This window comes from Halichoerus grypus, chromosome 5, assembly GCF_964656455.1.
Source record: "Halichoerus grypus chromosome 5, mHalGry1.hap1.1, whole genome shotgun sequence".
NCBI classification, from domain to species: domain Eukaryota; kingdom Metazoa; phylum Chordata; class Mammalia; order Carnivora; family Phocidae; genus Halichoerus; species Halichoerus grypus.
The window spans coordinates 146,270,714-146,295,740 of NC_135716.1; the positions used below are offsets into that span (position 1 = coordinate 146,270,714).

The 25,027-nt window shown below is 46.3% G+C and overlaps 1 protein-coding gene and 1 non-coding gene across 7 annotated transcripts; one reads left to right on the plus strand and one right to left on the minus strand.

Moving 5' to 3' along the window:
* Window positions 1-622: 622 nt before the first annotated feature.
* On the minus strand, window positions 623-23,745 carry SHISAL2A (shisa like 2A). 6 transcript variants are annotated; one of them, XM_078073146.1, is made up of 4 exons: window positions 22,899-23,429; window positions 15,947-16,086; window positions 1,517-1,705; window positions 623-899 (listed from the first exon to the last, which is right to left on the minus strand). In XM_078073146.1, exons 1-3 carry the CDS (start codon window positions 23,078-23,080, stop codon window positions 1,527-1,529), a joined length of 501 nt encoding a protein of 166 aa, XP_077929272.1. In that variant the 5' UTR covers window positions 23,081-23,429; the 3' UTR covers window positions 623-899; window positions 1,517-1,526. The 6 variants fall into 6 exon arrangements, with proteins under 6 accessions (XP_077929272.1, XP_077929271.1, XP_035957308.1 ...); XM_036101415.2 differs by lacking the exons at window positions 623-899; window positions 1,517-1,705 and adding exons at window positions 6,038-6,318; window positions 23,477-23,745 and having other exon boundaries at window positions 22,899-23,155; XM_078073147.1 differs by lacking the exons at window positions 623-899; window positions 1,517-1,705; window positions 22,899-23,429 and adding exons at window positions 6,038-6,318; window positions 16,958-17,007; window positions 18,091-18,183.
* Window positions 7,202-7,274, plus strand: TRNAK-CUU (transfer RNA lysine (anticodon CUU)). Its single transcript has one exon. It is a non-coding gene; the product is annotated as a tRNA-Lys (tRNA).
* Window positions 23,746-25,027: the final 1,282 nt, after the last annotated feature.

The window sequence follows — 25,027 nt, forward strand, 5'->3', positions numbered from 1 at the left end:
CCGAGGACTGGAGTGTTCCGGAAGCTTTGTTGGAGAAGGAAGTGTGGGGCAAGGAAAAGGGGTGCTCAAGAGGGCAGAGATGAGGGAGAAGACTCCAGTGCCTTGAGCCGCCCAACTAAACGCACTGCTTTCATGTCCTGGGGCTTTCCAGACAAATACGACTTTTCCTCATCCTGTCTCCAGATGATTTCATTCTCAAGGTTCCTGCTGGGCAATGAGGAAGGCAGCCGAGCTAAGACCTTTTCTTGGAAAAATCCAAAAAGTTCTGTTGAAGAAGAGGGTGGGGCAGGTGGCCCCTGCTGGCTTCTCCTAGGAGGTCCCACTTTATTTATTTTTCTTTCCCCGTTGGCTTATTGGAGAGGTGTGTCAAGACCATGCCTCTCCCCACCTCTCACCTGGTGTGGCAAAAATGAACACTGAACCAAGAATCAGAAACCTGGATTCAAATTCTGACTATTTCCAGCTCAGTGTGTGGCCTTCCACAGGCTGTTTTCCTTTCCTGGTCCTAGTTTGCTAAGAGAGATAGATGGATAGATAGGGATCTTCATAGCGATGTAATAAGAATGAAATGGGAAAATGGCTGTGAAATCCTTCCTACCTCCTAACCAAAATCATATTTATCATTTACTGTGAACCAGACATTTTACAAACATTATCTATAATCTGAGCAACAATCCTGGAGTGTTGGTATTTGTTATCCAAATTTAACACTTAAGGAAACTGAGACTCTTCTGGAGAAGTGAAGAAATTTGCCTAAGGCCATATAGCTAGGAAACTACAGGGTCAGGATCCAAACCCCAGTCTTTCTGATCCAAGTGTACTTGAACAGCAGATTCCTTGGAATCTTCATTCCTCCACCAAATGGCATTATTGAGCATATACTGTGAGCTAGGTGGCAGCTGAGGATAGAATAAGGAATAAGAAATTATCATTCAGGATGTCAGAAGGAAATAGGTGGCATTCTCAAACTGGGTAATTTGTTAGTAATCATGTTAGAGCACTAGTTACTACCCTTAGGCCTAAAGGAGCAGGGGAGGGAGCAATTACTAGAATCTGGACAAAGAGAGCTGTTGTAAGGGCTATGTGACAGGAATCCTATCCCTTCGTCCAGAGATGCACCCGTGGTGAACTTTCAGGGAGGAAGCTAGGAGGATATGTCTGCTGGGACTCCAGTTGGCCAGACCCTACCAGATTGCAGAGGGCAAGGTAGCCTCTTTGTGTAACCCTCTCAAGGTACAGAGCGAGGTGGAGAAGGGAAGAGAGTGGATCTGGAGTGGCAAACAGAAGATATTTAGCACAGTTTCTTTCCTCTAAGGAAGAGCTCACAGACAAATGGAGAAGACATGTACACACATTCACAGTTGTAACAAAATATGTGAAAAGAACTGCATCGCTAATCTCTTGCTATGTAACAAACTACCCCAAACATATGGCTTAAAATAATAGCCATTTATTTGCTCATGATTCTGTGGATTGGCACTTTGGGCTTAGCTGGTGGTTCTTCTGTTGATCTCACCTGGAGTCACTCATGTAGTTTCACTCTTCTGGTCACTCAACTGGGAGCTGGTTGGTCTAGAGGGCCTCAGTGGAGAGCTCATGTAGCTTCTGCATGGTTTCGTCTTCCAGCGGGCTAGCCCAGGCTCCTTGCATAGTGACACTGCATTCCAAGAAGTTGAGAGAGGAAGCTGCAAAGTCTCTTTAAAGCCTAGATTCAAAAGTGGCACAGTGTCACTTCTGCCACTTGCTATTTTTTAAAGCAAATCACAAAGTTAGCATAGAAAGAAAGGATGGGAAAGTACATTCCATCCCTTGACTGAGGGGTGGCAAAGTTACATTGCACTAATGTAACACCATGTACAAAGTTAGCATAACCATCTTTCAATCAGTGAATGAACAAAGCACTTTCTGCACTGTATTGTTACTGTCTCTTTAAGTTATCAGGCTTCCCCAATAGCCTGAGCACTCCCCAAGGACAGGAACTTTGACTCATTACTTCGTTCCTTGTGCTCAGAGCAAGGTCTGGCACACAAAAGATATTAAGTGTGTGTTTGTTGAATGACTATGGCTGGGGTAGGGCTGGTGAATGAATGATCTACTTGTCCAAAGCCCTAGAGCCACAAGTAGTAGTCTCTTTAAATATAAAGTTGACATTATAAAACACTTTCTCTACCTCACTGAGACCCTTCAAATATTGCCATCATCCATCAAGATCAAATTCAACCCCCACTTCCTCCATAAAGGCTTCCAAAGCTATTTCTTTTCTTCTGTTATAAACTCTCTGCAACTCTAATGGCTCTTAACCCACAGCTTGACATTTGCTTTTGAATTCTCTGACTGCTCCCTAGGGGTTCATCCCTAGTGGTAAGTCCCCAAGACTTAGAGAGCTGTATCTTCTCTCCTAAAGGGCTTGTCACAGTGCTGGGACCACAGGATGTCCTCAGTCAACACTCCCTGAGTGGACCATCCACTCTGGGTGGTCTTAATCCTGTGAGGTGTGGAGAAGGTATGCAAGGAGCCATTCGTACCCTTGTCAGTGCCATGCATGAGAGCCTCCTGGGTCTCTGGGACAGAGTGAGGCACAGCACTCTTCTGGGCTCTGGTCTATGGCCTGGGCCTTTGTTGTACCAGGCTCTGGCCCCTGAGCTAACTGGGCATAGACCATTAATGACAGTGGAATGGTCTCCTCCCCCTAATAAGAGTCCAGGGCCTGAGTCATTTCTTGTGGACACGTGAGCCATCACTGCCCTTCAGACTTCTGAGGTCTCAGGAACCAAAGGAGCAGGTGTTCAAAAGGCCCCCAAAGCAGAGCTCCTGGGTAACACATTTTACTTCAGTGTCATGAAGAACATGAAAGCAAGCTATCACATAAGGTTCTGAGTTCCTTCCCATGCTAAACCCTTTCCAGTCACTTCTATTGCCCTCAGGATAAAGCCTGAGACCCTTACTATGGCAAAGTCTTCAGGACTTGGCCCACATACCCCTTCAGCTTCATCTCTCACCATCCCACCTTGACTCCAGTGTCCACCCAAACTGAACTATTTATTGTCCCTAGAATCACCATCTGCTCTCTCCTAGCTCAGGCCTTTGTGTATACTATTCCCTGTGCCTTAAATGCTGTTCCCCATCTTGCATCACAAACCCCTTTTCACCTGTCAGTGGGTTCTTCAAGACTTAATTCAGACATCACTTCCTCCAAGCAGCTTCCCTGAAGCCCTTAGCTGTGTTAGGGATCTCCTGTAGATGCCATAGCCATGAGCTCCTTCAGGATAGGGACTGGGACTTCATTTAGCCCAGATTCTGGCAGAGAATCCCTGGCAGTCAATGTTGAAGGAATAAACAAATGAGAGTGTTTGAGAGGCTGGAAAACCAACTAGCAGGAGTGTTATAAGGGCGAGTGCAAGGTTCTAGTATTTCTGAGGTCTAAGATTCAACAGTTCCCTAATTCTTGGCTAAAGATTCAGACTTGGGCTTCCCTCCATCTGGAGCCCACTCCCCAGCTATCCACCTCCACCCTGTGCCTTCTGAGTGTTTGTTCTCAGGCAGGCAGGCACACACACATGTTCTGAACAGAACCGGGAAAGCAATTTACAAGAGATAATTGCTGGTCGATGTGTGCTTGGGAGCAGCGGTGAGCGCAGACTATTTCTGTCTGTGCGTCAGCCCACCCAGCTTCCTTCCTCCTCCACGGCCCTGAGGAAGGGGGCTCCCACTTCACAGGGAGGGCAGTTGGCTTCTGACCCCAGACACAGACAAGCCAACCCCAGTGAGAGCCAGCTCTGAGGACTGATTGAATTCAAATGGGAGAACCTGAAACATGGGGGATGGGAAGAGCTTTATGGGGTCTGGGATGTATAGGTCAGCAAAGGTAACACACAGTCTGTTTTCTTTTCTTTTCTTTTGAAGATTTTTTTATTTATTCATTTGAGACACAGAGATACAGAGAGAGAGAGAGCATGAACAGGGGGAGAGGCAGAGGGAGAGGGAGAAGCACGCTCCCTGCTGAGCCAGGAGCCCGATATGGGGCTCGATCCCAGGACTCTGGGATCATGACCTGAGCCCAAGGCAGACGCTTAACCATCTGAGGCACCCAGGTGCCCCACACAGTCTGTTTTCTACCTATTCCCACCCCATCTACACAGGCTCCTGCTGGGAAGTGCTACTGGACCTTTAGGGAACCTGCTCAATGTGAGGTTTCCTCTTAATCTCTCTAGCTGCGTCCTCTTTGTTCTTCCTGGCCAGTCATGCTCAAAACGCTGGCCCAGACCAGCAGCAGCATCCTCACCTGGAACTAGTTAAAATTGTGAGGACTTACTCCAGACCTACAGATTCAGACACTGCAAGGTGGGAGAGAGGTGGGCCCAGCAATCCGTGTTTTAACAAGTCCTCCATCTGATTCCGATGCAGTCTGAAGTGTGAGAACCACTGCTTTAGGCCTCTGATGACCAACTGAGTTTTTACAATTTATAGATTACGTCCCCCCATCAGACCATGAGCAGCCTAAAGTATTGGGGATTACTGGGTAGTATTGGATTCTTCTTTGAATCTTCCTGGAAACTCAGCACAGGAAGTTCGGAGGAAAACTGAAATTTACTGATGGGGATACTAAGAAGAGAGAGAGGATCTGTCCTGTGAAAGGTCATGAAGAACATTAGTGACTAAACCTCCCGTCTGTCACCCACTCGTGCCACACACATACACACACACACAAGTACCCTAAGCTCTCTCTCCAAAAGATAACTTGCCATTCCTGAGCTGGGTTAGGCTCGCTCTGATTTGGAACAAGTTGTATTCTGAACATAATGTCTTCTGACCTTGTCTCACCTGGAAATTTTGACTCATCTTTGATGATTCAGCTCAGACATCACTTATTCCTTGCTCAGACTGCATAAGGGGCCACCATTGGGCCCACTTCCCTTTTGTGTGCTCTCCTTGCCCTCCGTGGGATCCCCTTGAGGGCAGCAGCTCTGGCTGATTCACTGTTGTTTCTGGTAATCCATGCAAGTCCTAGCATAGAATAGACACTGCTGGATGTACGATAAGCGGACAAAGGTGCTGGGTTCAGAGCACTGAAAATAAAACACACATACACACACACACACACACGCACATAAAAGACACATATATGCACACATACACATATGCACACACACACACACACACTTATACACACAGAAGACAACAAATGAAGACCAAAACCAAGGTCTCTCGACTTCTGGCCTAGGCCACTTCTGCAGGTGATTCACCCTGCCTTGCCACCCCACTATGTGCCCTTGGCTGGCTCAGGCCCCATGCACAAATAAGAGTAGCCATTTTACTGTTGCCAAATCTAGCAGCAGGTCATATCACTGTCAGAAATGTTGAGAACTGCTTTCAGTGGCCACTGAGTCTCCTCAGTCTTTGCCTTGCACTTCCAAGGCAAAGCCTAAAGCTACTGCCAAAGTTAAGATGAAGAGAACAGCCAGGAGAGGGGTGGCAGTCAGCCATCCTACCCTAAGATTCCTTAACAATGAAATAATAACAATAACAATAATAATAATGATGATGATGATGATAGCTAACACATAGTGCTTTCCATGAGCCAACACTGTTCAGGTACCTTGTGTGGCCTAAGTAATTTAATCCCCCCACCAAACTCTACACTCCTTTTCATTCTGTTCCTCGTGGCAGAGCTGCAGAAGTAGGAGTCACCTGCCTCTGGGTCCCAGCCATCTTCCTGGGGGATCCTGAGTATACCTGCTCTGTGACAGGAAGACCAAGTCAGAGTTCTCTGACTCCCTAAGTTAGGTGAGGGGCTCCTCTGAGCCTCCACTGGCCCCAGACTCCCCCCTGATTGCCTGGAGTTGTTACTGACCATTTCCCTGGGATTCATGTCTAAACTCTCTTTGACCCACAATAGGCCAGGCAGAGCAGTATAACTGGGTCCAAAGCAGGGCCTGGGTGGGTTTGCTGGGAAAAGCCCTCATTTATGCCACCAGTCTCCAAAGTCCTTTTGCTCATCCCCAACCCCACCTTTCATGGAAAAGAGGTTCCAGAAAAGGATGGTGTAGAGGCATTTATTGGATGTTTATGGGGTTGGTCCACATGGGTCTAGATTTGGGACAAGGGCCTCCTGAGGGCTGCCTGGGATGTCACTGGCAGTCATTGTGGCCATGAAGCAGTGCTGGAGCAGAAGTTTGGGGTCCACAGCCTGCTCCTCATTGCAGTCTAGCCATGGGTTCAGGAAGGGGTGATTCTGCCCAAGAATGCTCACTCCTGGCACCTCCATCGAATTGCCTGCATTTCCACCTTGGCAGTCAGGGGGCGCCTCCTCTTTGGGGTCTGGAAAACAGCAAGCGGAAGGCATTCCTCTTACAGACTTTCCTCCCTGACAGTCACATGCACCCTGGCTAACTTTCCTGAGTGCTTACCTTGGGCAGGACTCACTCAGTCTTTTTTTTTTTTTTTTTTTAGATTATTTATTTATTTACTTACTTGAGAGAGCGAGAATGAGAGAGAGCACAGGAGACGGGGGAGGGTCAGAGGGAGAAGCAGACTCCCCGCTAAGCAGGGAGCCCAATGTGGGACTCGATCCCGGGACTCCAGGATCATGACCTGAGCAGAAGGCAGTCACTTAACCAACTGAGCCACCCAGGTGCCCCAGGACTCACTCAGTCTTAAATGCATCAATCGCTTAACAAATATTTATTAACAACATACTACATCATTCACTAGGAGCTGTCAGTGCTTCTAATGAACTTAAAGTCTAGTGCGGGAGACAGACAATAAATAATTGTTAGGAAAAAATGAAGACTTGACCTTGACCATAAACCCATGAGGTAGGTACTATTAAAAACTCATTTTATAGATGAGGATACAGGCTGACTACACAGCTAGCATGCAGAGAAGTGCTGGAAAAATTTAAAACATACATTATTCTCTTCTTTAAGAATAGATTCCATGACACACTACTGATTTATCCTCTCCTCCTCTTGTATATGAGCTTGAAAGGAGGCTCACTTGGCATTAGTATTCCCCACTTCTCGTTCATGACTTACTCTGCCGAAATTTACTTGGTTTCTGCTCCCAACATACCTCAAAACGTTTTGTCACTAAATCCCACAGTCACTTACAAATCCTTACCTCCCTTGACTTATTAGGAGCATTTGACACAATTGAGCATTCCTGCCTTTTTGGATAAAATGTGTGTCAAGCGTTCAGGGGTACCTGGCTGGCTCAGTTGGTGGAGCATGAGACTCTTGATCTCAGGGTTGTGGGTTCAAGCCCCATGTTGGGTATAGAGATTACTTTAAAATAAAATCTTAAAAAAAAAAAAAAAAAAGCATATCAACTGTTCAAGCCGGAAATGTGAGTCACCAAGTCCCTCTGATTCCACCAATTACCATCTTCCATATTCACCCATTTCTCTACATCTTCAGGGCCACCATGCTCAGTCAGGCTTTCATCTTCTTCCTCCCAGACCACTGGAACAGCCTCTAGTTGGGTCTCCTTCAGTCTACCCTCCAGTTTGTAGCCAGAGAGAGCTTTCTAAAGTCAAGTGAGTCCATGTACTGTTCTTTCTCAAAAGCCTTCAATGTCTTCCCATTACCTGTCATCCTTGGGGTGGCATTCAAGGCTCTTCACATACTGTCCCTTCCCTTCTCTTTGGCTTCATTACTATCACTCTTCCCTTAAGAACTCGATGTTTGCGACACCAAGGTTTTTATTGTGCCCTAAATAGCGCCATTCCTTTACATCTCTGATTTTTTGCTTGTGCTGTTTCTTCTGCCTGGAATGACAATTTATACCTTCTCTGTCTAGAAAACTCCGTTGATTGGGGATACCCAGGAAGAATGATGCCTAGGGAAAGAGTGAATTTTAAGAAGGAAGTTATATTGGACATTGGAGTTGACTACCTAACATTCATTCCACCTCTTCCCATCTGGTAATAGCAATTATATTTGGGTGGTATTGGTCCCATCCCAGCTCTAGGAGTAGGGTTGATCTGAGCCAATCAGATAATCCCATTCCTTTGCCACATGGATTGGTAATGGGTGCATAGCATTTCCCTGGGGACAATGATTGGTTTAGGGGTGGACACATGACCTGAATGGTCCAATCAGAGTAGAACTCAGCCCCCCACACACACACTTTGAAGGAAGAGATAGTTCCCTCTTTCTTCTCCTGGCTAGAGGGAAACAAAAAGCTGGTGGCCCCAGGGACTGTTGGTAGCCAATTTTCTACCATAAGAAAAGTCAGCCTGAGGAGTAAGCCAACTCAAAATAGAGGGTAGAGTTGAAAGAATCTTAGAGGATAGAGCCACAAGCCTGACGACATAGTGAACTTCTATTCAAGCCATGCATAAAGCCTACCTTACTTTTAGACTTCTCACCCACAGAGCCAATAAATTTCCTTTTTTGTTGTTTGTTTTGTTTTGAACTTTCTATTTTTAAATAATTGAAGACTCATAAGAAGTTACAAAAATAGGGCGCCTGGGTGGCTCAGTTGGTTAAGCGACTGCCTTTGGCTCAGGTCATGATCCTGGAGTCCCTGAATTGAGTCCTGCATCAGGCTCCCAGCTCAGCAGGGAGTCTGCTTCTCCCTCTGAGCTCTCTCTCTCTCTCTTTCTCTCTCAAATAAGTAATAAAATCTTTAAAAAAAAAAAAAAGAAGTTACAACAATAGTACACTTATCCTTCACCTAAGGTAGCTTTCCCCAATGATAACATCTTAAATAACCATAGAATAACTTCAAAACTAGGAGACTGACATTGATACAATATGATTAACTAAACTACAAATCCTATTCAATTTCTACCAGTTTTTATGTTTGTTTTTTTTTTTTTTTGGTGTATGGTACTGTCAAAGTTTATCACATATATAGATTTATATAATCACTGCCACAGTCAGGATAAAGAACTCTTCCATCACCACAAAGAAACTTTCTCATGCTTCCTCTTTATACTCGGACCTTCCTCCTAAACCTAACTCCTGGTAACCACTAACCCGTTCTCCATTACTATAATTTAGTCATAGCAGAAGTGTGATATAAATGGAACTATATAGTATACAACCTTTTAAGATTGGCTTTTTTCACTCTATATAACACTCTTGAAATCCATTTAAGTTGTTGTGTGTATCAATAGTGCATTCCTTTTTATGGCTGCATATATTCCATTGGGTGGTTGTACCATCTGTTCATTGAAGGACTTTTGGGTTGTTTCCAGTTTTTGTCAATTACAAATAAAGCTGCTATGAACATTCATGTATAGTTTTGTGCAGACATACATTTTCATGTCTCTAGGATAAATACGTAGGAGTGTAATTGCTGATTTACATGGTACAGTGGGCTGAATGGTAGCCCCCAGATATTAGGTCCTAATCTCTGGAACCTGTGAATGTTACCTTATATGGTAAAATTTTGCAGATGTGATTAAATTAAGGTTTTTTTTTTCTAACGATTTTATTTACTATTTGACAGAGGGTGTGGGGGCGAGAGCACAAGCAGGGGGAGCTGCAGAGAGAGAGAGAGGGAGAAGCAGGCTCCCCACTGAGCAGGGAGCCCGACGCAGGGCTCGATCCCAGGACCCTGGGATCATGACCTGAGCCGAAGGCAGACACTTAACCAACTGAACCACCCAGGCGCCCCAAATTAAGGATTTTGAGATAAGGAGCTTATCCTGAATTATCTGGGTGGGTCCTAAATGCCATCACCACTGCCTTTATAAGAGAAAGGCAGAGGGAGATGGACACACACAGAGTGATGTAAAGAGACATGTAGAGATTGCAGTGATACAGCTACAAGCAAAGGGATGCTGGCAGTCACCAGAAACTGGACAAGGCAAGGAACAAATTCTCCCCTGGAGCCTTTAATTTCAACCCAGTGAGACTGATTTTGGATTTCTGGGCCCTGGAAATGTGAGATAATGCATTTCTGTTATGTTAAGCTTGTGGAAATTTGTTACAGCAGCTGTAGGAAGCTAATACATAGAGTAAGTGTATGCTTAACTTTATGAAAACACCAAGCTGATGGATGGTGAGAATGGCTGATTAGGGATCTCCCACCAACACCTTTTAGAGGGAGAACTGAACTCTTGCCTATCATTTTCCCCCTGTTTTTTTTTAAGATTTTATTTATTTATTTGAGAGAGAGAGAGAGAGAGCATGAGAGGGGGGAGGGTCGGGAGGGTCAGAGGGAGAAGCAGACTCCCTGCCGAGCAGGGAGCCCGATGCGGGACTCGATCCAGGGACTCCAGGATCATGACCTGAGCCGAAGGCAGTCGCTTAACCAACTGAGCCACCCAGGCGCCCTGTTTTTTTTGTCTCTTATTAAATGTGTCTAGGTTGGAATATCACCTCTACATTTACCTCATTCACCTCATCTGCAAAATAGAGTTGATAATAGCCACTTGGCAGAGTAGTTGAGCAGGTTAAATGGGATAAGGTATTTAAAGCATAGCGCCTAGCACAACAGTAGGAACTCAGTCACCCTTCTGACCAAGCTAGTTCCTCACAGAGTACCAGAGTAAGAAAGTTACGGTCTTTGTTGCATCCTGAGTTTGGGGGATGGGGTTGGGGTGGGACTGATGGGATAGTACAGAATGCCTGGGCAGCAGGAGGAATCTATTTTCAGAAACTCTGGTCCATTTCCACTCTGCTCTTGTCCCCCTAGTCAGATATCATGGCCCCAAGATACAGTGCAATGATTGTAGGCTTTAGAATCTGGGAGATCGGGGTTGACTCCTCAGCAACACAAGCTCACTAGCTGTGTGGACTTGGCTAATTCACTTCCCTTGGCTAACCCTTGGTTTCCTCTGCTATACAATGGGGCTAATGATCTCTGCATATGTCCTACTAGAGAGGGAGACAGAAATGAAACATTTTTGTAAAGGTAAAGCTCTGATGAATGTAAGACAGTGGGCCTGTAAACTGTCTCAGATGCAGGAGGGACAGGAGGCTCCTGGTAGATGCTGTGAGTTCAGAGGAAGGAGAGCGTGGCACTTAATGAAGGGGAGGAACTAAGAGCTGAGTTTGGGCAAAAGGCAGAGAGAGCTGAAATCTATCACTTAGTAAAAGGTCAGGAAATGCATTTTCCATCTTAAAAATAAGAAGCAAAAAGCAAGAATACAAGCTGTCTCAAGCCCTAGAGACTGAATAATCCAGCTGGTGGCTGAGCAGTGAAAAGTAGGAGGGTGGTTTTCATTCACAGGGCCAAGGCATGAACTATATTTCATTTGAGTCAGAAAGGTTTGGGGGGATAAAATGGGGAGAGGGGAGGGGAGCAGGACACAAGCAGGAGCACCCCACAGACCGGGCCTGGTAACACAGAAAGAATGGGACTTTGGGGACACAAAAAGAAACACGTGTTTGAATTCCAGTTCCACGATTTATAAGCTGTAAACCCTTGGGCAAATCATCTAACCTCCCTGACACCTGCCTTTTGCATCTGTAAGACGGGGGGCAATAATATCTACCACACTGGGATAGTTGGGAAAATGAGATGAGATCGTGCATGTCAAGTTTCAGCGTCTGGTACACAGTGAGGACTTCCCTGGCACAGCACAAGGATAAGGAGACAAAGGAGCAGGTAAGGCTGACTTGGCTCTGTCACTCACTCACTAGGTGACTTTGGGTCCCCTTCTGCAAAATCCTCACCTGTAAAATGCATAGTAATAAGATCTATACTCTGCCCAGTTACTGTGAAGAGCAAATGAGGTGGTCTATTTAGAATTAGTTCATTCTTTTTAACTGTGATATCATATTTCATTATTCCTCTACTGATGGACATTTAGTTTGTTTTGAATATGACAAGCTATCATGGATCTTTCTGTACAAGTCTTCTCCTAGTGCAACTATTTCTCTAAGGCAGATAATTAGAAGTGGAATTATGGGGTATAGGGTATAGATATTGTTAGTTTAAATAGATATTGCCAAATTGGTCCACAAAGTGGTTGTGCCAATTTATACTCTTACCAGTAGCATATGACAGTATCAATTCCTCACACCCAAATTTCCCACTATTCATATGATCCATTTTGGGACTTTTGCCAATGTAATTGATTTTTTTTTAAGTTTATTTTTTTTAGTAATCACTACCCCCAATGTGGGACTTGAACTCATGACCCCAAGATTAAGAGTTGCATGCTCCCCTGACTGAGCCAGCCAGGCACCCCGCCAATGTAATTGTTTAAAAAAGTTATATAATTGGGGCGCCTGGGTGGCTCAGTGGGTTAAGTGTCCAACTCTTGATTTCGGTTCAGGTAATGGTCTCAGCGTTGTGAGATTGAGCCCACTGAGTGACCCTCAGCACTCAGCAGGGAGTCTTCTAGAAGATTCACTCTCTTCCCCTCCTTCTCCCCTCCCCACTTGGGCACATACTCTCTTTCTCTCTCAGTCTCTCCCAAATAAATACATCTTCCTCTCTCTCTGAAATAAATAAATCTTTAAAAAAAATTAAAAAGTTAAAAAAATTAAAAAGTTACATCATCCTTAAATTGGATTCTTCTTTCTTTCTTTATTGGGGGTCAGGGCAGAGGGAGAAGGAGAGAAAGACTCTTAAGCAGGCTCCACACCTGGTGCAGAGCCCAACACAAGGCTCAATCTCACAACCCTGAGATCATGACCTGAGCAGAACTCAAGAGTTGGACACTTAACCAGCTGAGCCACCCAGATGCCCCGCATTCTTCTCAATAGTAGGGTTGAGCAGCATTTTTTCATATGTGTTGAGCATTTGTATTTCTTTTTTTGTAAATTACGTTTTCCTCATTTGTTTAAAGATGTGCCTATATATTCTGGATATCAGCCTCATCTCTATTTTATATATAGTTGATTCTCATTATTCACAGTAGTTATATTCTATAAAGTTACCACAAACACTGAATTAATGAATGCTGAATCATTGCTCCTAGGGAAAATACAAGGTTAGGTGCCTGTGAGCCTCTGGTCACAACAGTTTTGTCAACTGACCAATACATAAATTTGTTGTTTGTGTGTTTTGTTTGAAGACACATTGTTTAGTATATATTATTGACTCATTAACATTGAACTCATGACCAACAGCACTATAACTCCTGCCTGAACAAAGTTTATCTACCACATGTATTTTCTCCACAGGGTACATTACAGTCTTCTTATGCTTAGGAACAGGAGAGAATACTTCAGCACTACATTTGGGGGCCACTTTAAACAGTGAAGTTAACAAGAATCACAAAAATGCAAAAAACATGGCACTAAAAAGACACTTGTTTACAGTATGAGAGCTGAAAACAAGAAGGCAGAGTGTAGACTTGTTTAACCTCAGCTGGGAATGTGTGTGATAGGGCAACTCAAATTTTTTGCTGCTCTTCACATGTCCACATCCACAAATGACCTCAAAAGCACTGCAAGTATTGATTTTGAGGTTACAGATAAATTTTAGCAAGCAGACAAACTTGCAAATATCAACTCTGTGAATAATGAGGATTGTTTACATGTGTGTATTTATCTTTACATTTATAATATCCTTGCAGTCCATCACTTGTTTTATAATGTTATGTATGATGTCTTTTTTTTTTTTTTTTTTGAGAGAGAGAGAGGGAGTGGGGTGGGGAGGGGCAGAGGGAGAGAAAGAATATTAAGCAGGCTCCCCACTGAGCACTGAGGCCCACTCAAGCTTCATCCCATGACCCTGAGATCATGACCTGAACTGAAATCAAGAGTTGGACACTTAACTGACTGAGCTACCCAGGCACCCCTGTTTTATTTTTATTTCATGACTATTTGCATTTGATGAAGGCAAATTTGCCAATTTTTCCCCTTATTTAAAAAAATTAGATGTTTTATTCAAATTCCTATATTTTAATTAATCTGTTTCTAGACTCTCTCTCTTTTTTTTTTTTTTAAGATTTTATTTATTTACTTGACAGAGAGAGTGCGAGAGTGAGCACACAAGCAAGGGGAAGCAGCAGAGGGAGAGAGAGAAGCAGGCTTTCCGCTGAGCGGGGAGCCCGACACGGGGCTCAATCCCAGGACCCTGGGATCATGACCTGAGCCGAAGGTAGACACTTAACGACTGAGCCACCCAGGCGCCCCTAGACTCTCTTTTTGTTCTAGGGTTTTTCAACATTGGCACTATTTACATTTTGGGTTGGATAATTCTTTGCCGTGGAGCGTTGTCTTCTGTATTGTAGGATGTTTAACAGCATCCCTGGCCTCTACCAAGAGATACCTTCCCCAGTTACGACAACCAAAAATGTCTCCAGACGTTGCCAAATGTCCCTGCGTCAGTGGGGGGGGGCAAATGTACACCCCACTGAGGACCACTGCATTGCCCAATTCTATCTGTCAATTGCTGTGCCAATATCAAGCGGACAATTCTTAAATCTTTTAAAAATGTCTGTTACCTGATAGGGCAAGTCCCTCTTTCTTTTCCAAAATTGTTTTGCACTTTTACTCTTCTAGATTAATTTTAGAACTAATTTGACAAATTCCATGAAATGTTTTATTGGGAATTTTATTTATAAATTAATTTGGGGAGAACTGGTATGTCTACGATATTGAGCCTTCTATCCACATACATGCCATATCTCATGAGATAGGTTCTTTTATGCCTTTCATTAACTTCTGTGATTTTTCTCTATAAAAGTTGAAGCCTGGGCTGTCTGGTCTCCCTGGGCTGTCTGGTTATGCTCAGGCTTTCTTCCTGTGCCCTAGCCACTGCTTCCCAGGTTCCTGACTACAAGGCGAGCCAGAAGAATCCTTCTACCCTCAAAAGCCATCCCTCCTGCTTTTCAATGCTCAGCAACAGCAGGGTTATTTATTGTCACCAGGATCTGAGAAGGGTCCTTGTGCTGTTGTTTGTTGCACAAGTTGATGTCAAGTTGGAAAACTAATGTTTTACAACTAAAAAAGCCCTCTCTGTCTTTCTCTGAAATTTAGCTACTACCCACCTTTCTACTGCTCTAATTGCCACCCCTGCTTCTTCTGCCTAGCTTAAATTCCTGCCTGGCCTTATTTCCTATGGTGCCCCAGGGTGAATGACCCAGTCACTGCATAGGTCTTACTCAGAACTGCCCACACACTTTTACCCGTTATTTATCCTATCCTGGAATGCCTTTTCTCCTTTTACTCAACCAACTCCTTTGCTAATTCAGCACTCATTCAAATCTACTCTCCTTTTTGAATTTCTCCTTACATTTGGCATTAAACAATTTTGTACTTAATTATATATCTGCACAGACCCAGTGTGGTAGGCAGAAGAAAGAACATGATTCAAGGTAGAAAAACAGGGGCTGAATTTTAGCCTTACAATTTATTAGCTGTGACACTTTGAGTAAGTCATCTAATCTGTCTTAGCCTTGATTTTTCTCATCTGTAAAATGGAGATAATAATACTCATTTTGAGTGTTGTCTACCAAACTACAAAGAAAGATCACTTGCCAGTAGGCACTTGTATCTTTCACAGTACCTTGCAGAGTTTGTAAAAATGTGTGCAATAAAGACTTATGAAAAAGCAGCCCTTTTGGCAGGGGGGCCTTTTGAGGCTCTAGAGGGTCTATGCTTATGAATAATGAAGGAGGGGGTAGTCCAGCAATTCAGATTGTCGAAAAATAACTGTACTTAATTTCTGAACAAATTGCTGGAGAGCAGCAAATTTTGCTTATTAATTCTATTTTGTTTGGGATAATATTAAAATCAGTTTTCATTCCCTAAGGCTAGAATTTGAAAACACTGAGAAAATCCACAAGATGGATTAATCTTTGTGTGACAAATAGAATGCTGACTATGTCAAGTTATTTTGATAAACACTGAGCACATGAAGAGTTTGGGATGAAAATGTTCAGATCATGAACCTCCTAAAAAAATGTGCTGCTGCTTCGGAATATTCTAGGAACTCTCGTGAGGCAAATGTTCCAAACATCATCGAAATATCCCCCCCTCTGTAAAGGTGCTAGCCTGTTTACTACAAGGAAATCATGAGGTCTGTTTCTTACCTGGAGGCTGGAGGCTTAAGCCTGGGTCCAACTTCGTGTGGGGCTTAGAGCTGATGAACAGGTAACAAAGCACACAGGCGGTGACGATGAAGGCCAGGAGAACCACTGCTGCTATGGACAGGCCCACAAGGGCGCCAATGCTGGGGAGAGAAGACCAGAGGGAGCTGAGTGTCGGGAGGGGACTTTGGAGGCAACCCGTTAGACGTGAAGTGTTGTCGGTGTTATAGGCATAGGCTGGCTTCAACTTTTGTTCTGTCTCTACTTGCCTTAGGCCGTTTGGGCCTAAGCATGAGACAGAGCATTAGCTGTGTGCCCAGGACTCACCACATATGTAACACGACTTGCGTCAGTGCCACCACATAATTGGGACTCAGTTTGTGTTCCCCTTCCTGTTTTCTCCTTCCCTCCCTACTTTCTTCAACCTGCATCCCACCCCCCCCATCCCCACCCCAGGGAGCTGGAGATGGTCTTAAAGAGCCCTCCCCATGATGCTGTTTCTTAAAAATCAAGACACATAGTAGGCCTTAGCTAAAAACCAGCTGTCCTTCCAACCTCCTTCCAGGTAGTTTCCGACTCACCCTCCACTGGGTCTCACGCCAGTGTGGACTCCATGTTTAGAAGACCTCCCCACTGCTGTTCCCTCACCCTCCAACCTTGCCACCTCTGCCCCAAGTCAGGCCCTGGTCACCTGGTCTCCAGACGACTACCTCCTGGCTCATTTGGGAGTCACTGTCTTTCCTGCTTCATATGATTCCTCCCTATCATCTCCCCACATTAGAGTTTTACCTGTCCTTGAAGGCCCATCTCAAATGTCTCCTGACCTCAATAATGCTTTCCTTGGCCATCTTTCTCTCTCCTTTGCCCACCCATGCCAGGCTAATCCACCCAGGACACTTCCCTCAGGGCCTTTAGCACTTCCCTCTGAGTCAGGCAGCCCAATGTGGCAGGAAAGAGCAAAGGGCTTTGGAACCAAACCTACCTGGGTTAGGACCCAGGTATGTAACAACTCACTCTGAGATCTTGATGAAGTTATTATACATTTTGAGCCTCAACTTCTTTGTCTGAAAAGTGAAAATGATCAAAACACAGTATTTCACAGAGGCACCTGGGTGGCTCAGTCAGTTAAGCGTCTGCGTTTGGCTCAGGTCATGATCCCAGAGTCCCTGCTCAGTGGGGAGTCCCCTTCTCCCTCTCCCTCTGCTGCTCCCCCCTGCTTGTGTGCGCTCTCTCTGTTAAGTAAATAAACTCTTAAAAAAAAACCCAAAACACAGTACTTCACAGGAGGTAGTAAGGATGACTAATATATATAATATTCTTGACACATAGTAGGTGTTCAACATATTCCTCATGTGTTTCTTGAAGGCAGAATCAGACCATAAATAATCAGCTTTGTCCTCCCCTTGCAGAAGCCCTGGCACATAGTAAGCATTTAGTAAATATTACTGAGTACCTACTATGTGTCAGGCACTGTAAGATATTCTCCCAACAGTAGCGGATAAGTAAGCAGCAGGCTTTGTTTGTGTGCCCTTCCCGTCTATGACTTCTTCACCAGCTTTTTTGCCCACCCCTCGCCCTTACCCCACCCCCAGACTCTTGCCCTTGCCACTTCTGCCAGATTTTGCTCCCAGCTAGCTGGTGACTTATTTCCCAGCTAGTTGATAGCTAAGTTCCACTAAGCAGAATCACCTTAGAGCTTTGGAAAATCTGTCTTCCCATGGCTAAATAAATTATTGAACACCCCTGCAATGGAATAGTTTAGAGCCATTAAAAACATGTTTTCAAATAATATTTAAGATCAAGGATAGGGACGCCTGAGTGGCTCAGTTGGTTAAGCGTCTGCCTTTGGCTCAGGTCATGATCCCAGGGTCCTGGGATTGAGTCCCACATCGGGCTCCTTGCTCAGCAGGGAGTCTGCCTCTCCCTCTTCCTGCTTCTCCCCATGCTTGTGCGTGCTCTCTCTCTCAAATAAATAAAAATATTTAAAAAATAAAATAAAAAAAAGATCCAGGATAAGTTCTGATGAGATAATGCTAAGTGAAAAGAGTAGGACGTGATACTAAATATATAGCATAATTCCAATTTAAATAAACATATACATAATTATACATATGTAAGGTTGGATAGAAATACACCAAAATGCTAACAGGCTGTCTCTGGTTGTAGTGCAGGCTGTGGATGTCCTGTCCGTGTCCCATGGGGTCTTGTAATTGTAGAATATTCTGGCCAGAGTTTCAAATGCCAGCATCTATATCCCTTGGCCTGAGGGTTTTCTCTGGGCCCAGAACAGTCTCCATCTGTACATTGAGCAGGTGAGAAGTGCAGGAAAATTAATGCCTCCCTTCTCCCATTGACACAGAACCAATGATTGACACAAATTGTATGTGAATACCCAGTTTCCTGGCCCTCAGGTGGGATGACTCTGAGGTGTAATTTCTACATGGGCTGGCAGAGCTCAGTGGGCATAAGCTCCAGTGACCCTCAGTGGTGACCCACTATCATTTGCTCTTACCCTTCCCTGCCTCACTTTGCCACGCTCAACCCATGTTTTCTAGGATGGCTTTCCATAAAAACCACTTGCCCTCAAATCCTTGTTTCTAAGTCTTTTGGGGAATCCAAGCTAAGACACTGGATCTCCCATGATTCCTCTGTCCTTTCCACATTTTCCATATTGAGCATGCAGTACCTTTTAGTTCTTATAAGTACTTTAATCAAACATTATTTCCCCTTTTGAGATATGCTGTTTATAAGGCTATTATCTGGAAGACTTGGGCTCCAGTTGGGCCCCCACACTTTACATGGGACATCTGTGGCCACCTGGATGGAAAGGGCCCTCTAAAAAGAAGGTCCTTTGAGGAATGGGTGAGAGAGCTGGCAGGAGATATCCCAGATTAGCAGTCAGACAGGGAGCGGGCGCTGTCTCTGATGGTCTGTCTGGGGACAGAGGAATCAGGTCCCAAGGACAGAGCTGGGAACAACCGAGGCAGCTCCAAGGGGAAACATCTGTGCTTGGCCGAAGATGAACTTTACTATTTTTTTTTTTTTTAAGATTTTATTTATTTATTTGAGACAGAGAGAATGAGAGAGAGAGAGCACATGAGAGGGGGGAGGGTCAGAGGGAGAAGCAGACTCCCTGCCGAGCAGGGAGCCCGATGTGGGACTCGATCCAGGGACTCCAGGATCATGACCTGAGCCGAAGGCAGTCGCTCAACCAACTGAGCCACCCAGGCGCCCGGCCGAAGATGAACTTTAAATGATTAGAGTTGTCCCCAGGTGAATGGACTGCCTTGAGAGGTGGTAAGTTTTCTATTATTGCATGGGTTTGTAAAGAATACCGGGATGAGGGGTGCCTGGGCGGCTCAGTCGTTAAGCGTCTGCCTTCAGCTCAGGTCATGATCCCAGGGGCCTGGGATCGAGCCCCGCATTGGGCTCCCTGCTCCGAGGGAAGCCTGCTTCTCCCTCTCCCACTCTCCCTGCTTGTGTTTCCTCTCTCGCTGTGTCTCTCTCTGTCAAATCAATGAATAAAAAATCTTTAAAAAAAAAAAAAAAGAATACCGGGATGAGTACACTTTTCAGTGAAGTTAGAGTTTCCTGCCCTGGGTGGGAAACTGAAGAGCTGCTAGCCTTCTAGGAGTTCACAGATCCATAACTCTCAGAGAGATAACACACTGTGACCCCTAGGAGAGAACTGGAGAGGCGGTCTAACATTTCTCTGTTAGGGCTTTTGAGTTAGGCTGTTCTAAGTTCAAATCTGGGTTCTGTCATATATAAACTGAAAAATCCTTCATCTCTTGATCTTCGTTTTCTTCATTTGTAAAGGTTCCTATCTCACCAGGTGTCCCTAAAGATTAAATGAGGTGGTGTACACACAGCGCCTGACAACCGATTCTGCCCTGCAGCAAGGCTGCTGCCTTTTGGCTCACATCCTGGTAAAAAACGGAGCTGCTAATAGAGGGTGTTCGGAAAGTGGACCAGACATGTGATAGCACCAGCTGCTTCTCCACAGGGAGTCTTCATCCTGAGACACACTTTTAAAGACAGCAGTTCTCCTTGAGCACTACCCAAGGAAACAGTTGTTTACCTGGAGATCTTATATTTTTAAGGACCAACTTTCATGAAAAAGGCCAAATGGAGTTGAGAGCAAAACAAGGTCTCCACCCTGCAATGGTGCACTCCAGAAGGGTTGTTTTAGGGTTTAAGGTACATTGATTACCTAGATGTCCTGGGGGACCCTCCGGTCCTCTCCTCCACTTTGTAACTGTCTGTGATGTTTATGAACCATGTTATGTCCAAGCCTAAGAAAAGTCAGCCCTGCGGGCTAAACCTTTCAACTGCCCTTGAGGTCACAGAACGGGAGCACACTGACACGTGATGTGACCTCAGAGGTCACCCCATCCAACCCTCCACCTCATTGTCTGAGCCACTAAAGCATTCCACATATCACGAGGGGTGAAGGCAACAGGAGGGACCACAGGGGTGTAGAGGGAAGGAGATGTTAGAAGAGGGAGGGGATCTTGGCTAGGTGCTGAGGGGGTGTGTGTCTCCAAGGGCCAGCACAGTGCCCAGAAGATAGTAGAGGGTCAATGAGTGTCTTTTCAAATGATCTGAGTGAAGGGGGTTATGAGAGAGCCAGGCTAGATTTAGACAGTTGTGCCACAGGACAAGCCCGGACTTTGGCCAGACAGGCCTGAGTTTTCATCCCAGCTCTGCCACTTGCTCTCAGCAGGGCCTTACCAGAGATTAACTTAACTGCTTTCAAGTTTTCTCATCTGTAAAATGGACAGAAGACATGCCAGGGTTGTGAACGTGTGAATACATCTAACTCCTGGTTCGTCCTAGGTGATGTTCTTTAAATCTCAGTCTATAAAGACATCGCTAGAAGATCTTGGACAATTCACTTTCGTACTCCCAGATTCACTTTCCCACCTGTGAAGCAGGGAAAGAAACTCCCTTCTACTGAGGACATATAGTATGTACTAGTCACTTTCACATGCATTATTTCACTTAATCCTCACAACAATTCCACGAGACAGGTAGTACGATTGCCATTTTGAAGATGAGAAAAGAGCCTTGGAGATAATTTGGCCAAATTCACATAGCTATTAAGTGACAGAGCCACGGTTTGGACTGACTGGGTTCTAATCAGCCCCAAAGTTCTACACTGTCTCTATACCTCTAAGGGAGGTCAGTGCTACCATATTTCAGCACCCAGCTCAGTGTTAAGTACACAGTGGGTCTTCAGCAAATACTCCATTGTTATACTCTAGGTACATGTCATATCTCTCTGAATGGATGATGAGCTCCTCAGGGACAGGGAATAATTAATTTTTGTGTCCCTATTGCTGAGCATAGCACCTGGCACAAAGCAAAGGCTATAAGGAATGAATGAATATATGGTTGAATAGAGAATAAATTAAATCCTCAGTTACAGATAGCAGCCGAATGTGCAGGACTGGAAAACCTGGCCATCTGAAAATAGTTTTAGAATTACAGGTTGAGGGGCGCCTGGGTGGCTCAGTTGTTAAGCGTCTGCCTTCTGCTCAGGTCATGGTCCCGGGGTCCTGGGATCGAGCCCCCACATCAGGCTCCCCGCTCAGCGGGAAGCCTGCTTCTCCCTCTCCCACACCCCCTGCTTGTGGTTCCCTCTCTCGCTGTGTCTCTGTCAAATAAGTAAAAAAAAAAAAAAAAAAAAAAAGAATTACAGGTTGAGCAGTCTAGAAAAAGTGATTATCTATAATTGTCAGTGGCATATGTCAAGTTGATTTCACCTCTTTATCTCTTTGGTCCTAGTCAGAAATCAGGGCAATCATTTATCATCCTCTTCATTTGATAGTTATAAAGACAGGCTCAGAGAGGTTTCTTTGGCAGAATGTCCTTTCCCACCCAGAGGGTATGCAGCCTCTGGTCACATACCACCAGGAACAGGAAAACCACTGTCTACTGAGATGGCCCACTCCATTTTTGCCGATACCTATTTCCCAGAGCAGGCACAGGCTCGGGTCCTATTTTCTGGGTGAGGCCTTTGGAGACGGCTAGGAACTGAGACCCACTGCCCTCTCAGCACCATTCTTGGTTCCAGGAATGTCAACACTGGCCTATCCACCCCCTTCCTTGAACAGGCAGGGAAACTGAGGTCCTTTGGGTGGGGATTCACCCAAATTACACTTCTATTAATCTATACTGAGCTGGCTTCTGCTGTGGCATTATGACATTGCATGCAGCTCTGATTCCTTGGTCCTCTGCTTTAGCTCGGGAGTAGAGTAGATCCCCAGCTACGTGCTCAATAAGGGGTAGCTGAAAGAATGACTAAATATGAGGAGGAAGAAAGGGTTGAGCCTCAGCTAGGCTGGGATTGACTTGGGGTGTAGCATGAGGTGAGGAGTAAGACCTGGGGCTGAGGTCTGGGTGTAGGGATAGACCATGTTTGGAGTCAAGGTGGGTTGCCTTGAGGACTCGGGGAGGTTGGGGCTGGTGATCCATATTGACTGGGGAGTGAGTAAAGTCAGGGATGAGGTCAGGGTAATATTAGGATGGGGACCCTGGTGAGCTCTTGGGTTAGGGTAGGGTTTGGGTTTCCTGTAATGTGGGAGATGGGAGTGTTGTGTCAGGGAGAGGGTTGGTGTGTTATGTGGGGCTGGGTTCAGGGTGGCAGAGGATGACACCGGGAGTAGGGATGGACTGAAGTTTCTCCAGTGGGGTTGGGGATGAGGTTCAAGTTTGGATCTGAATAATGGTTCAGGTCAGGATGGGGGAAGGGGTTACAGAGGGAGTTGGCTTGGTGAGAGCAAAGGTCAGTATTGGGCCTGAAGGGCTAAAGGGCAGGGGCGGGTCGATGCTGATGCTGGGGTGGGCACGTGGGTGAGGACTGAGGGTTTAGCACGCGCTGGACTGAGGGTGCGGTGAGGGGCCAAGACTGGAGTGGGGTTCTAGCTGGGGTTAGCGCCACGGCCGGTACCTGAGCCACCACATGTAGCTGTGCTCGTAGGGGAAGAAGCTGTGCGGGTCGTCGCAGCAGTACTTGTGGTCGCGGAAGCCGCAGCAGAAGACGGCGGCCGCCTCGCCCCCGGGCCGCGGGCAGCTGAAGCCACGCACCACCTCCTGCTCTGCGCTCACGTAGCTCGTGCAAGCGCCGCTCATCGCGCCCCGCGCCGGGCCCGCCGCCACCTCGGGCCACCAGACGGCCGGGCGAGCGAGGAACGGACGGAGACAGAACTAAGCCGGAGAAAGACAGCGACTGAGGGAGAGAAAAAGCAGAGAGAAGCAGCGCGACAGAGGGACGCGGCGAGAGGCGCGGAGACGCAGCAGTTAGAGACCTAGAGTCCCTCAGGACCGGGAAAGGCGACCAGGTACGCGGACCGGGCGCGGTGGGAGGGGATGTGGAGGAGGATGAGGAAAGAGAGGAGGAGGAGAGCGGAGGAGCGGTGGGAGTGGAGAGTGGCGGGAAGGCGGGGGGGGAGCGGGCGCCGGAGCGCGAGCGCGAGGCGGGGGGACCGGATGGGAGGGCGACCCGCGGAGCCGAGAGGAGGGAGCTACCCGGCGGAGCCTCCTGGGCGCGAGTCTGTCCTGCGCTCGTCTCACCGCGTTCCCAGTTTATGCACGAGGGTGCTGAGTGCGCAGAGACTACATGACATGTCCGAGGTGGCAGGGCGGGAATCGAAGCCACCGCCGCGGATTCCACAGCTGCCCTTGAGCACCCTCCTGGTGCTCGGCGCTGTGCTCGACGCCGGCAGTCTCAGGGCAGGCCCAGGCTAGTGCGGGACACAAGCGGCCAGCCGGCGACCACACCGCAGGGTCAGGTATGGGATGATTAGTACACTACTTCACTTAGCCTTCACACCAACCCAGAGGACCAGGGATTTTCAAACCCATTTTATAAATGAGAGCTAAGTGCCAGAGAGGTCATTTCCCCCAGTCCTCAAGTCCGTGGGATTTTAACCTGGGTCTGTCTAGTCCCCAAGCCCTTGTTCTTTCTGGGGTTCTCACTGTGCCTCTTTTCCAGTGGACTTTTTTTTTTTTTTAAGATTTTATTTATTTGAGAGAGCGCGCGCGCGGCGTGCGCGCGCGCACACGAGCCGGAGGGGGGAGGGTGGGAAGGGGCAGAGGGAGAAGGAGACTCACTGTTGTGTAGGGAGTGGGGGGAGGGGGGAGAAGCAGACGGGAAGAGGGGCTGGACCCCAGGACACTGGGATCATGACCTGAGAGGGAGGCAGATGCTGAACCGACTGAGCTACCCAGGCGTCCTAAGATTTTATTTTTAAGTAATCTCCAACCCACAACCCTGAGATCAAGAGTCGTTCCCTCCACCAACTGAGCCAGCCAGGCATCCCTCCAGTGGAGTTTTAAACCTTTGGCTTCCTGGCCTGTCTGTCTCTTCCTTCCCTGAGCAGCTAAGTCGTACTGACATATTCACACTCTTCTGTTCAGACTCCCTGCCACCCTGGCCTAGGACAAGGGGGCTACATGATGTCCCAAATGGAACCCCACCCCCCAGGAAGCAAAGCCGGCACACCTTTCCACTCTCAGAAATTATTTCCAGATCACAAGAGCCGTGTTCTCATTAGGGTTAGGGGATCACAGTCTGAAGGGGCCATATGTGGCCCTTAGAAATTGCCTGTCCTCTCAGGGTACAGTGGGGAAACTGAGGCTTTGAGAGGTACACAGCTTTCCCCAATTGCACTGATCCAGGACTAGAGATTCCTGAGCTTTAGTTATCCCATTTTTTAAAAAAATTTTTAAATATTTTATTTATTCATTTGTGAGAGAGAGAGTGTGTGAGCAGGGGGAGAGGCAAAGGGAGAAGCAGACTCCCTGCTAATCCAGGAGTCCAAGGTGGGGCTCCATCCCAGGAACCAGAGATCATGACCTGAGCTGAAGGCAGATGCTTAACCATCTGAGCCACCCAGGTGCCCCTAGTTGTCCCATTTTATATCCCATTCAGCTAGTCACAGGGTATTGGGACTGAAAAAGACCTGTGGGACATGTAACCAATTAATCAGTCACAGCTAGCTTTAAAAAACAGTAATTAGGAAAGCCAGGGTGTCTCAGTCCGTTGTCAGACTCTTGATCTCAGCTCAGGTTTTGATC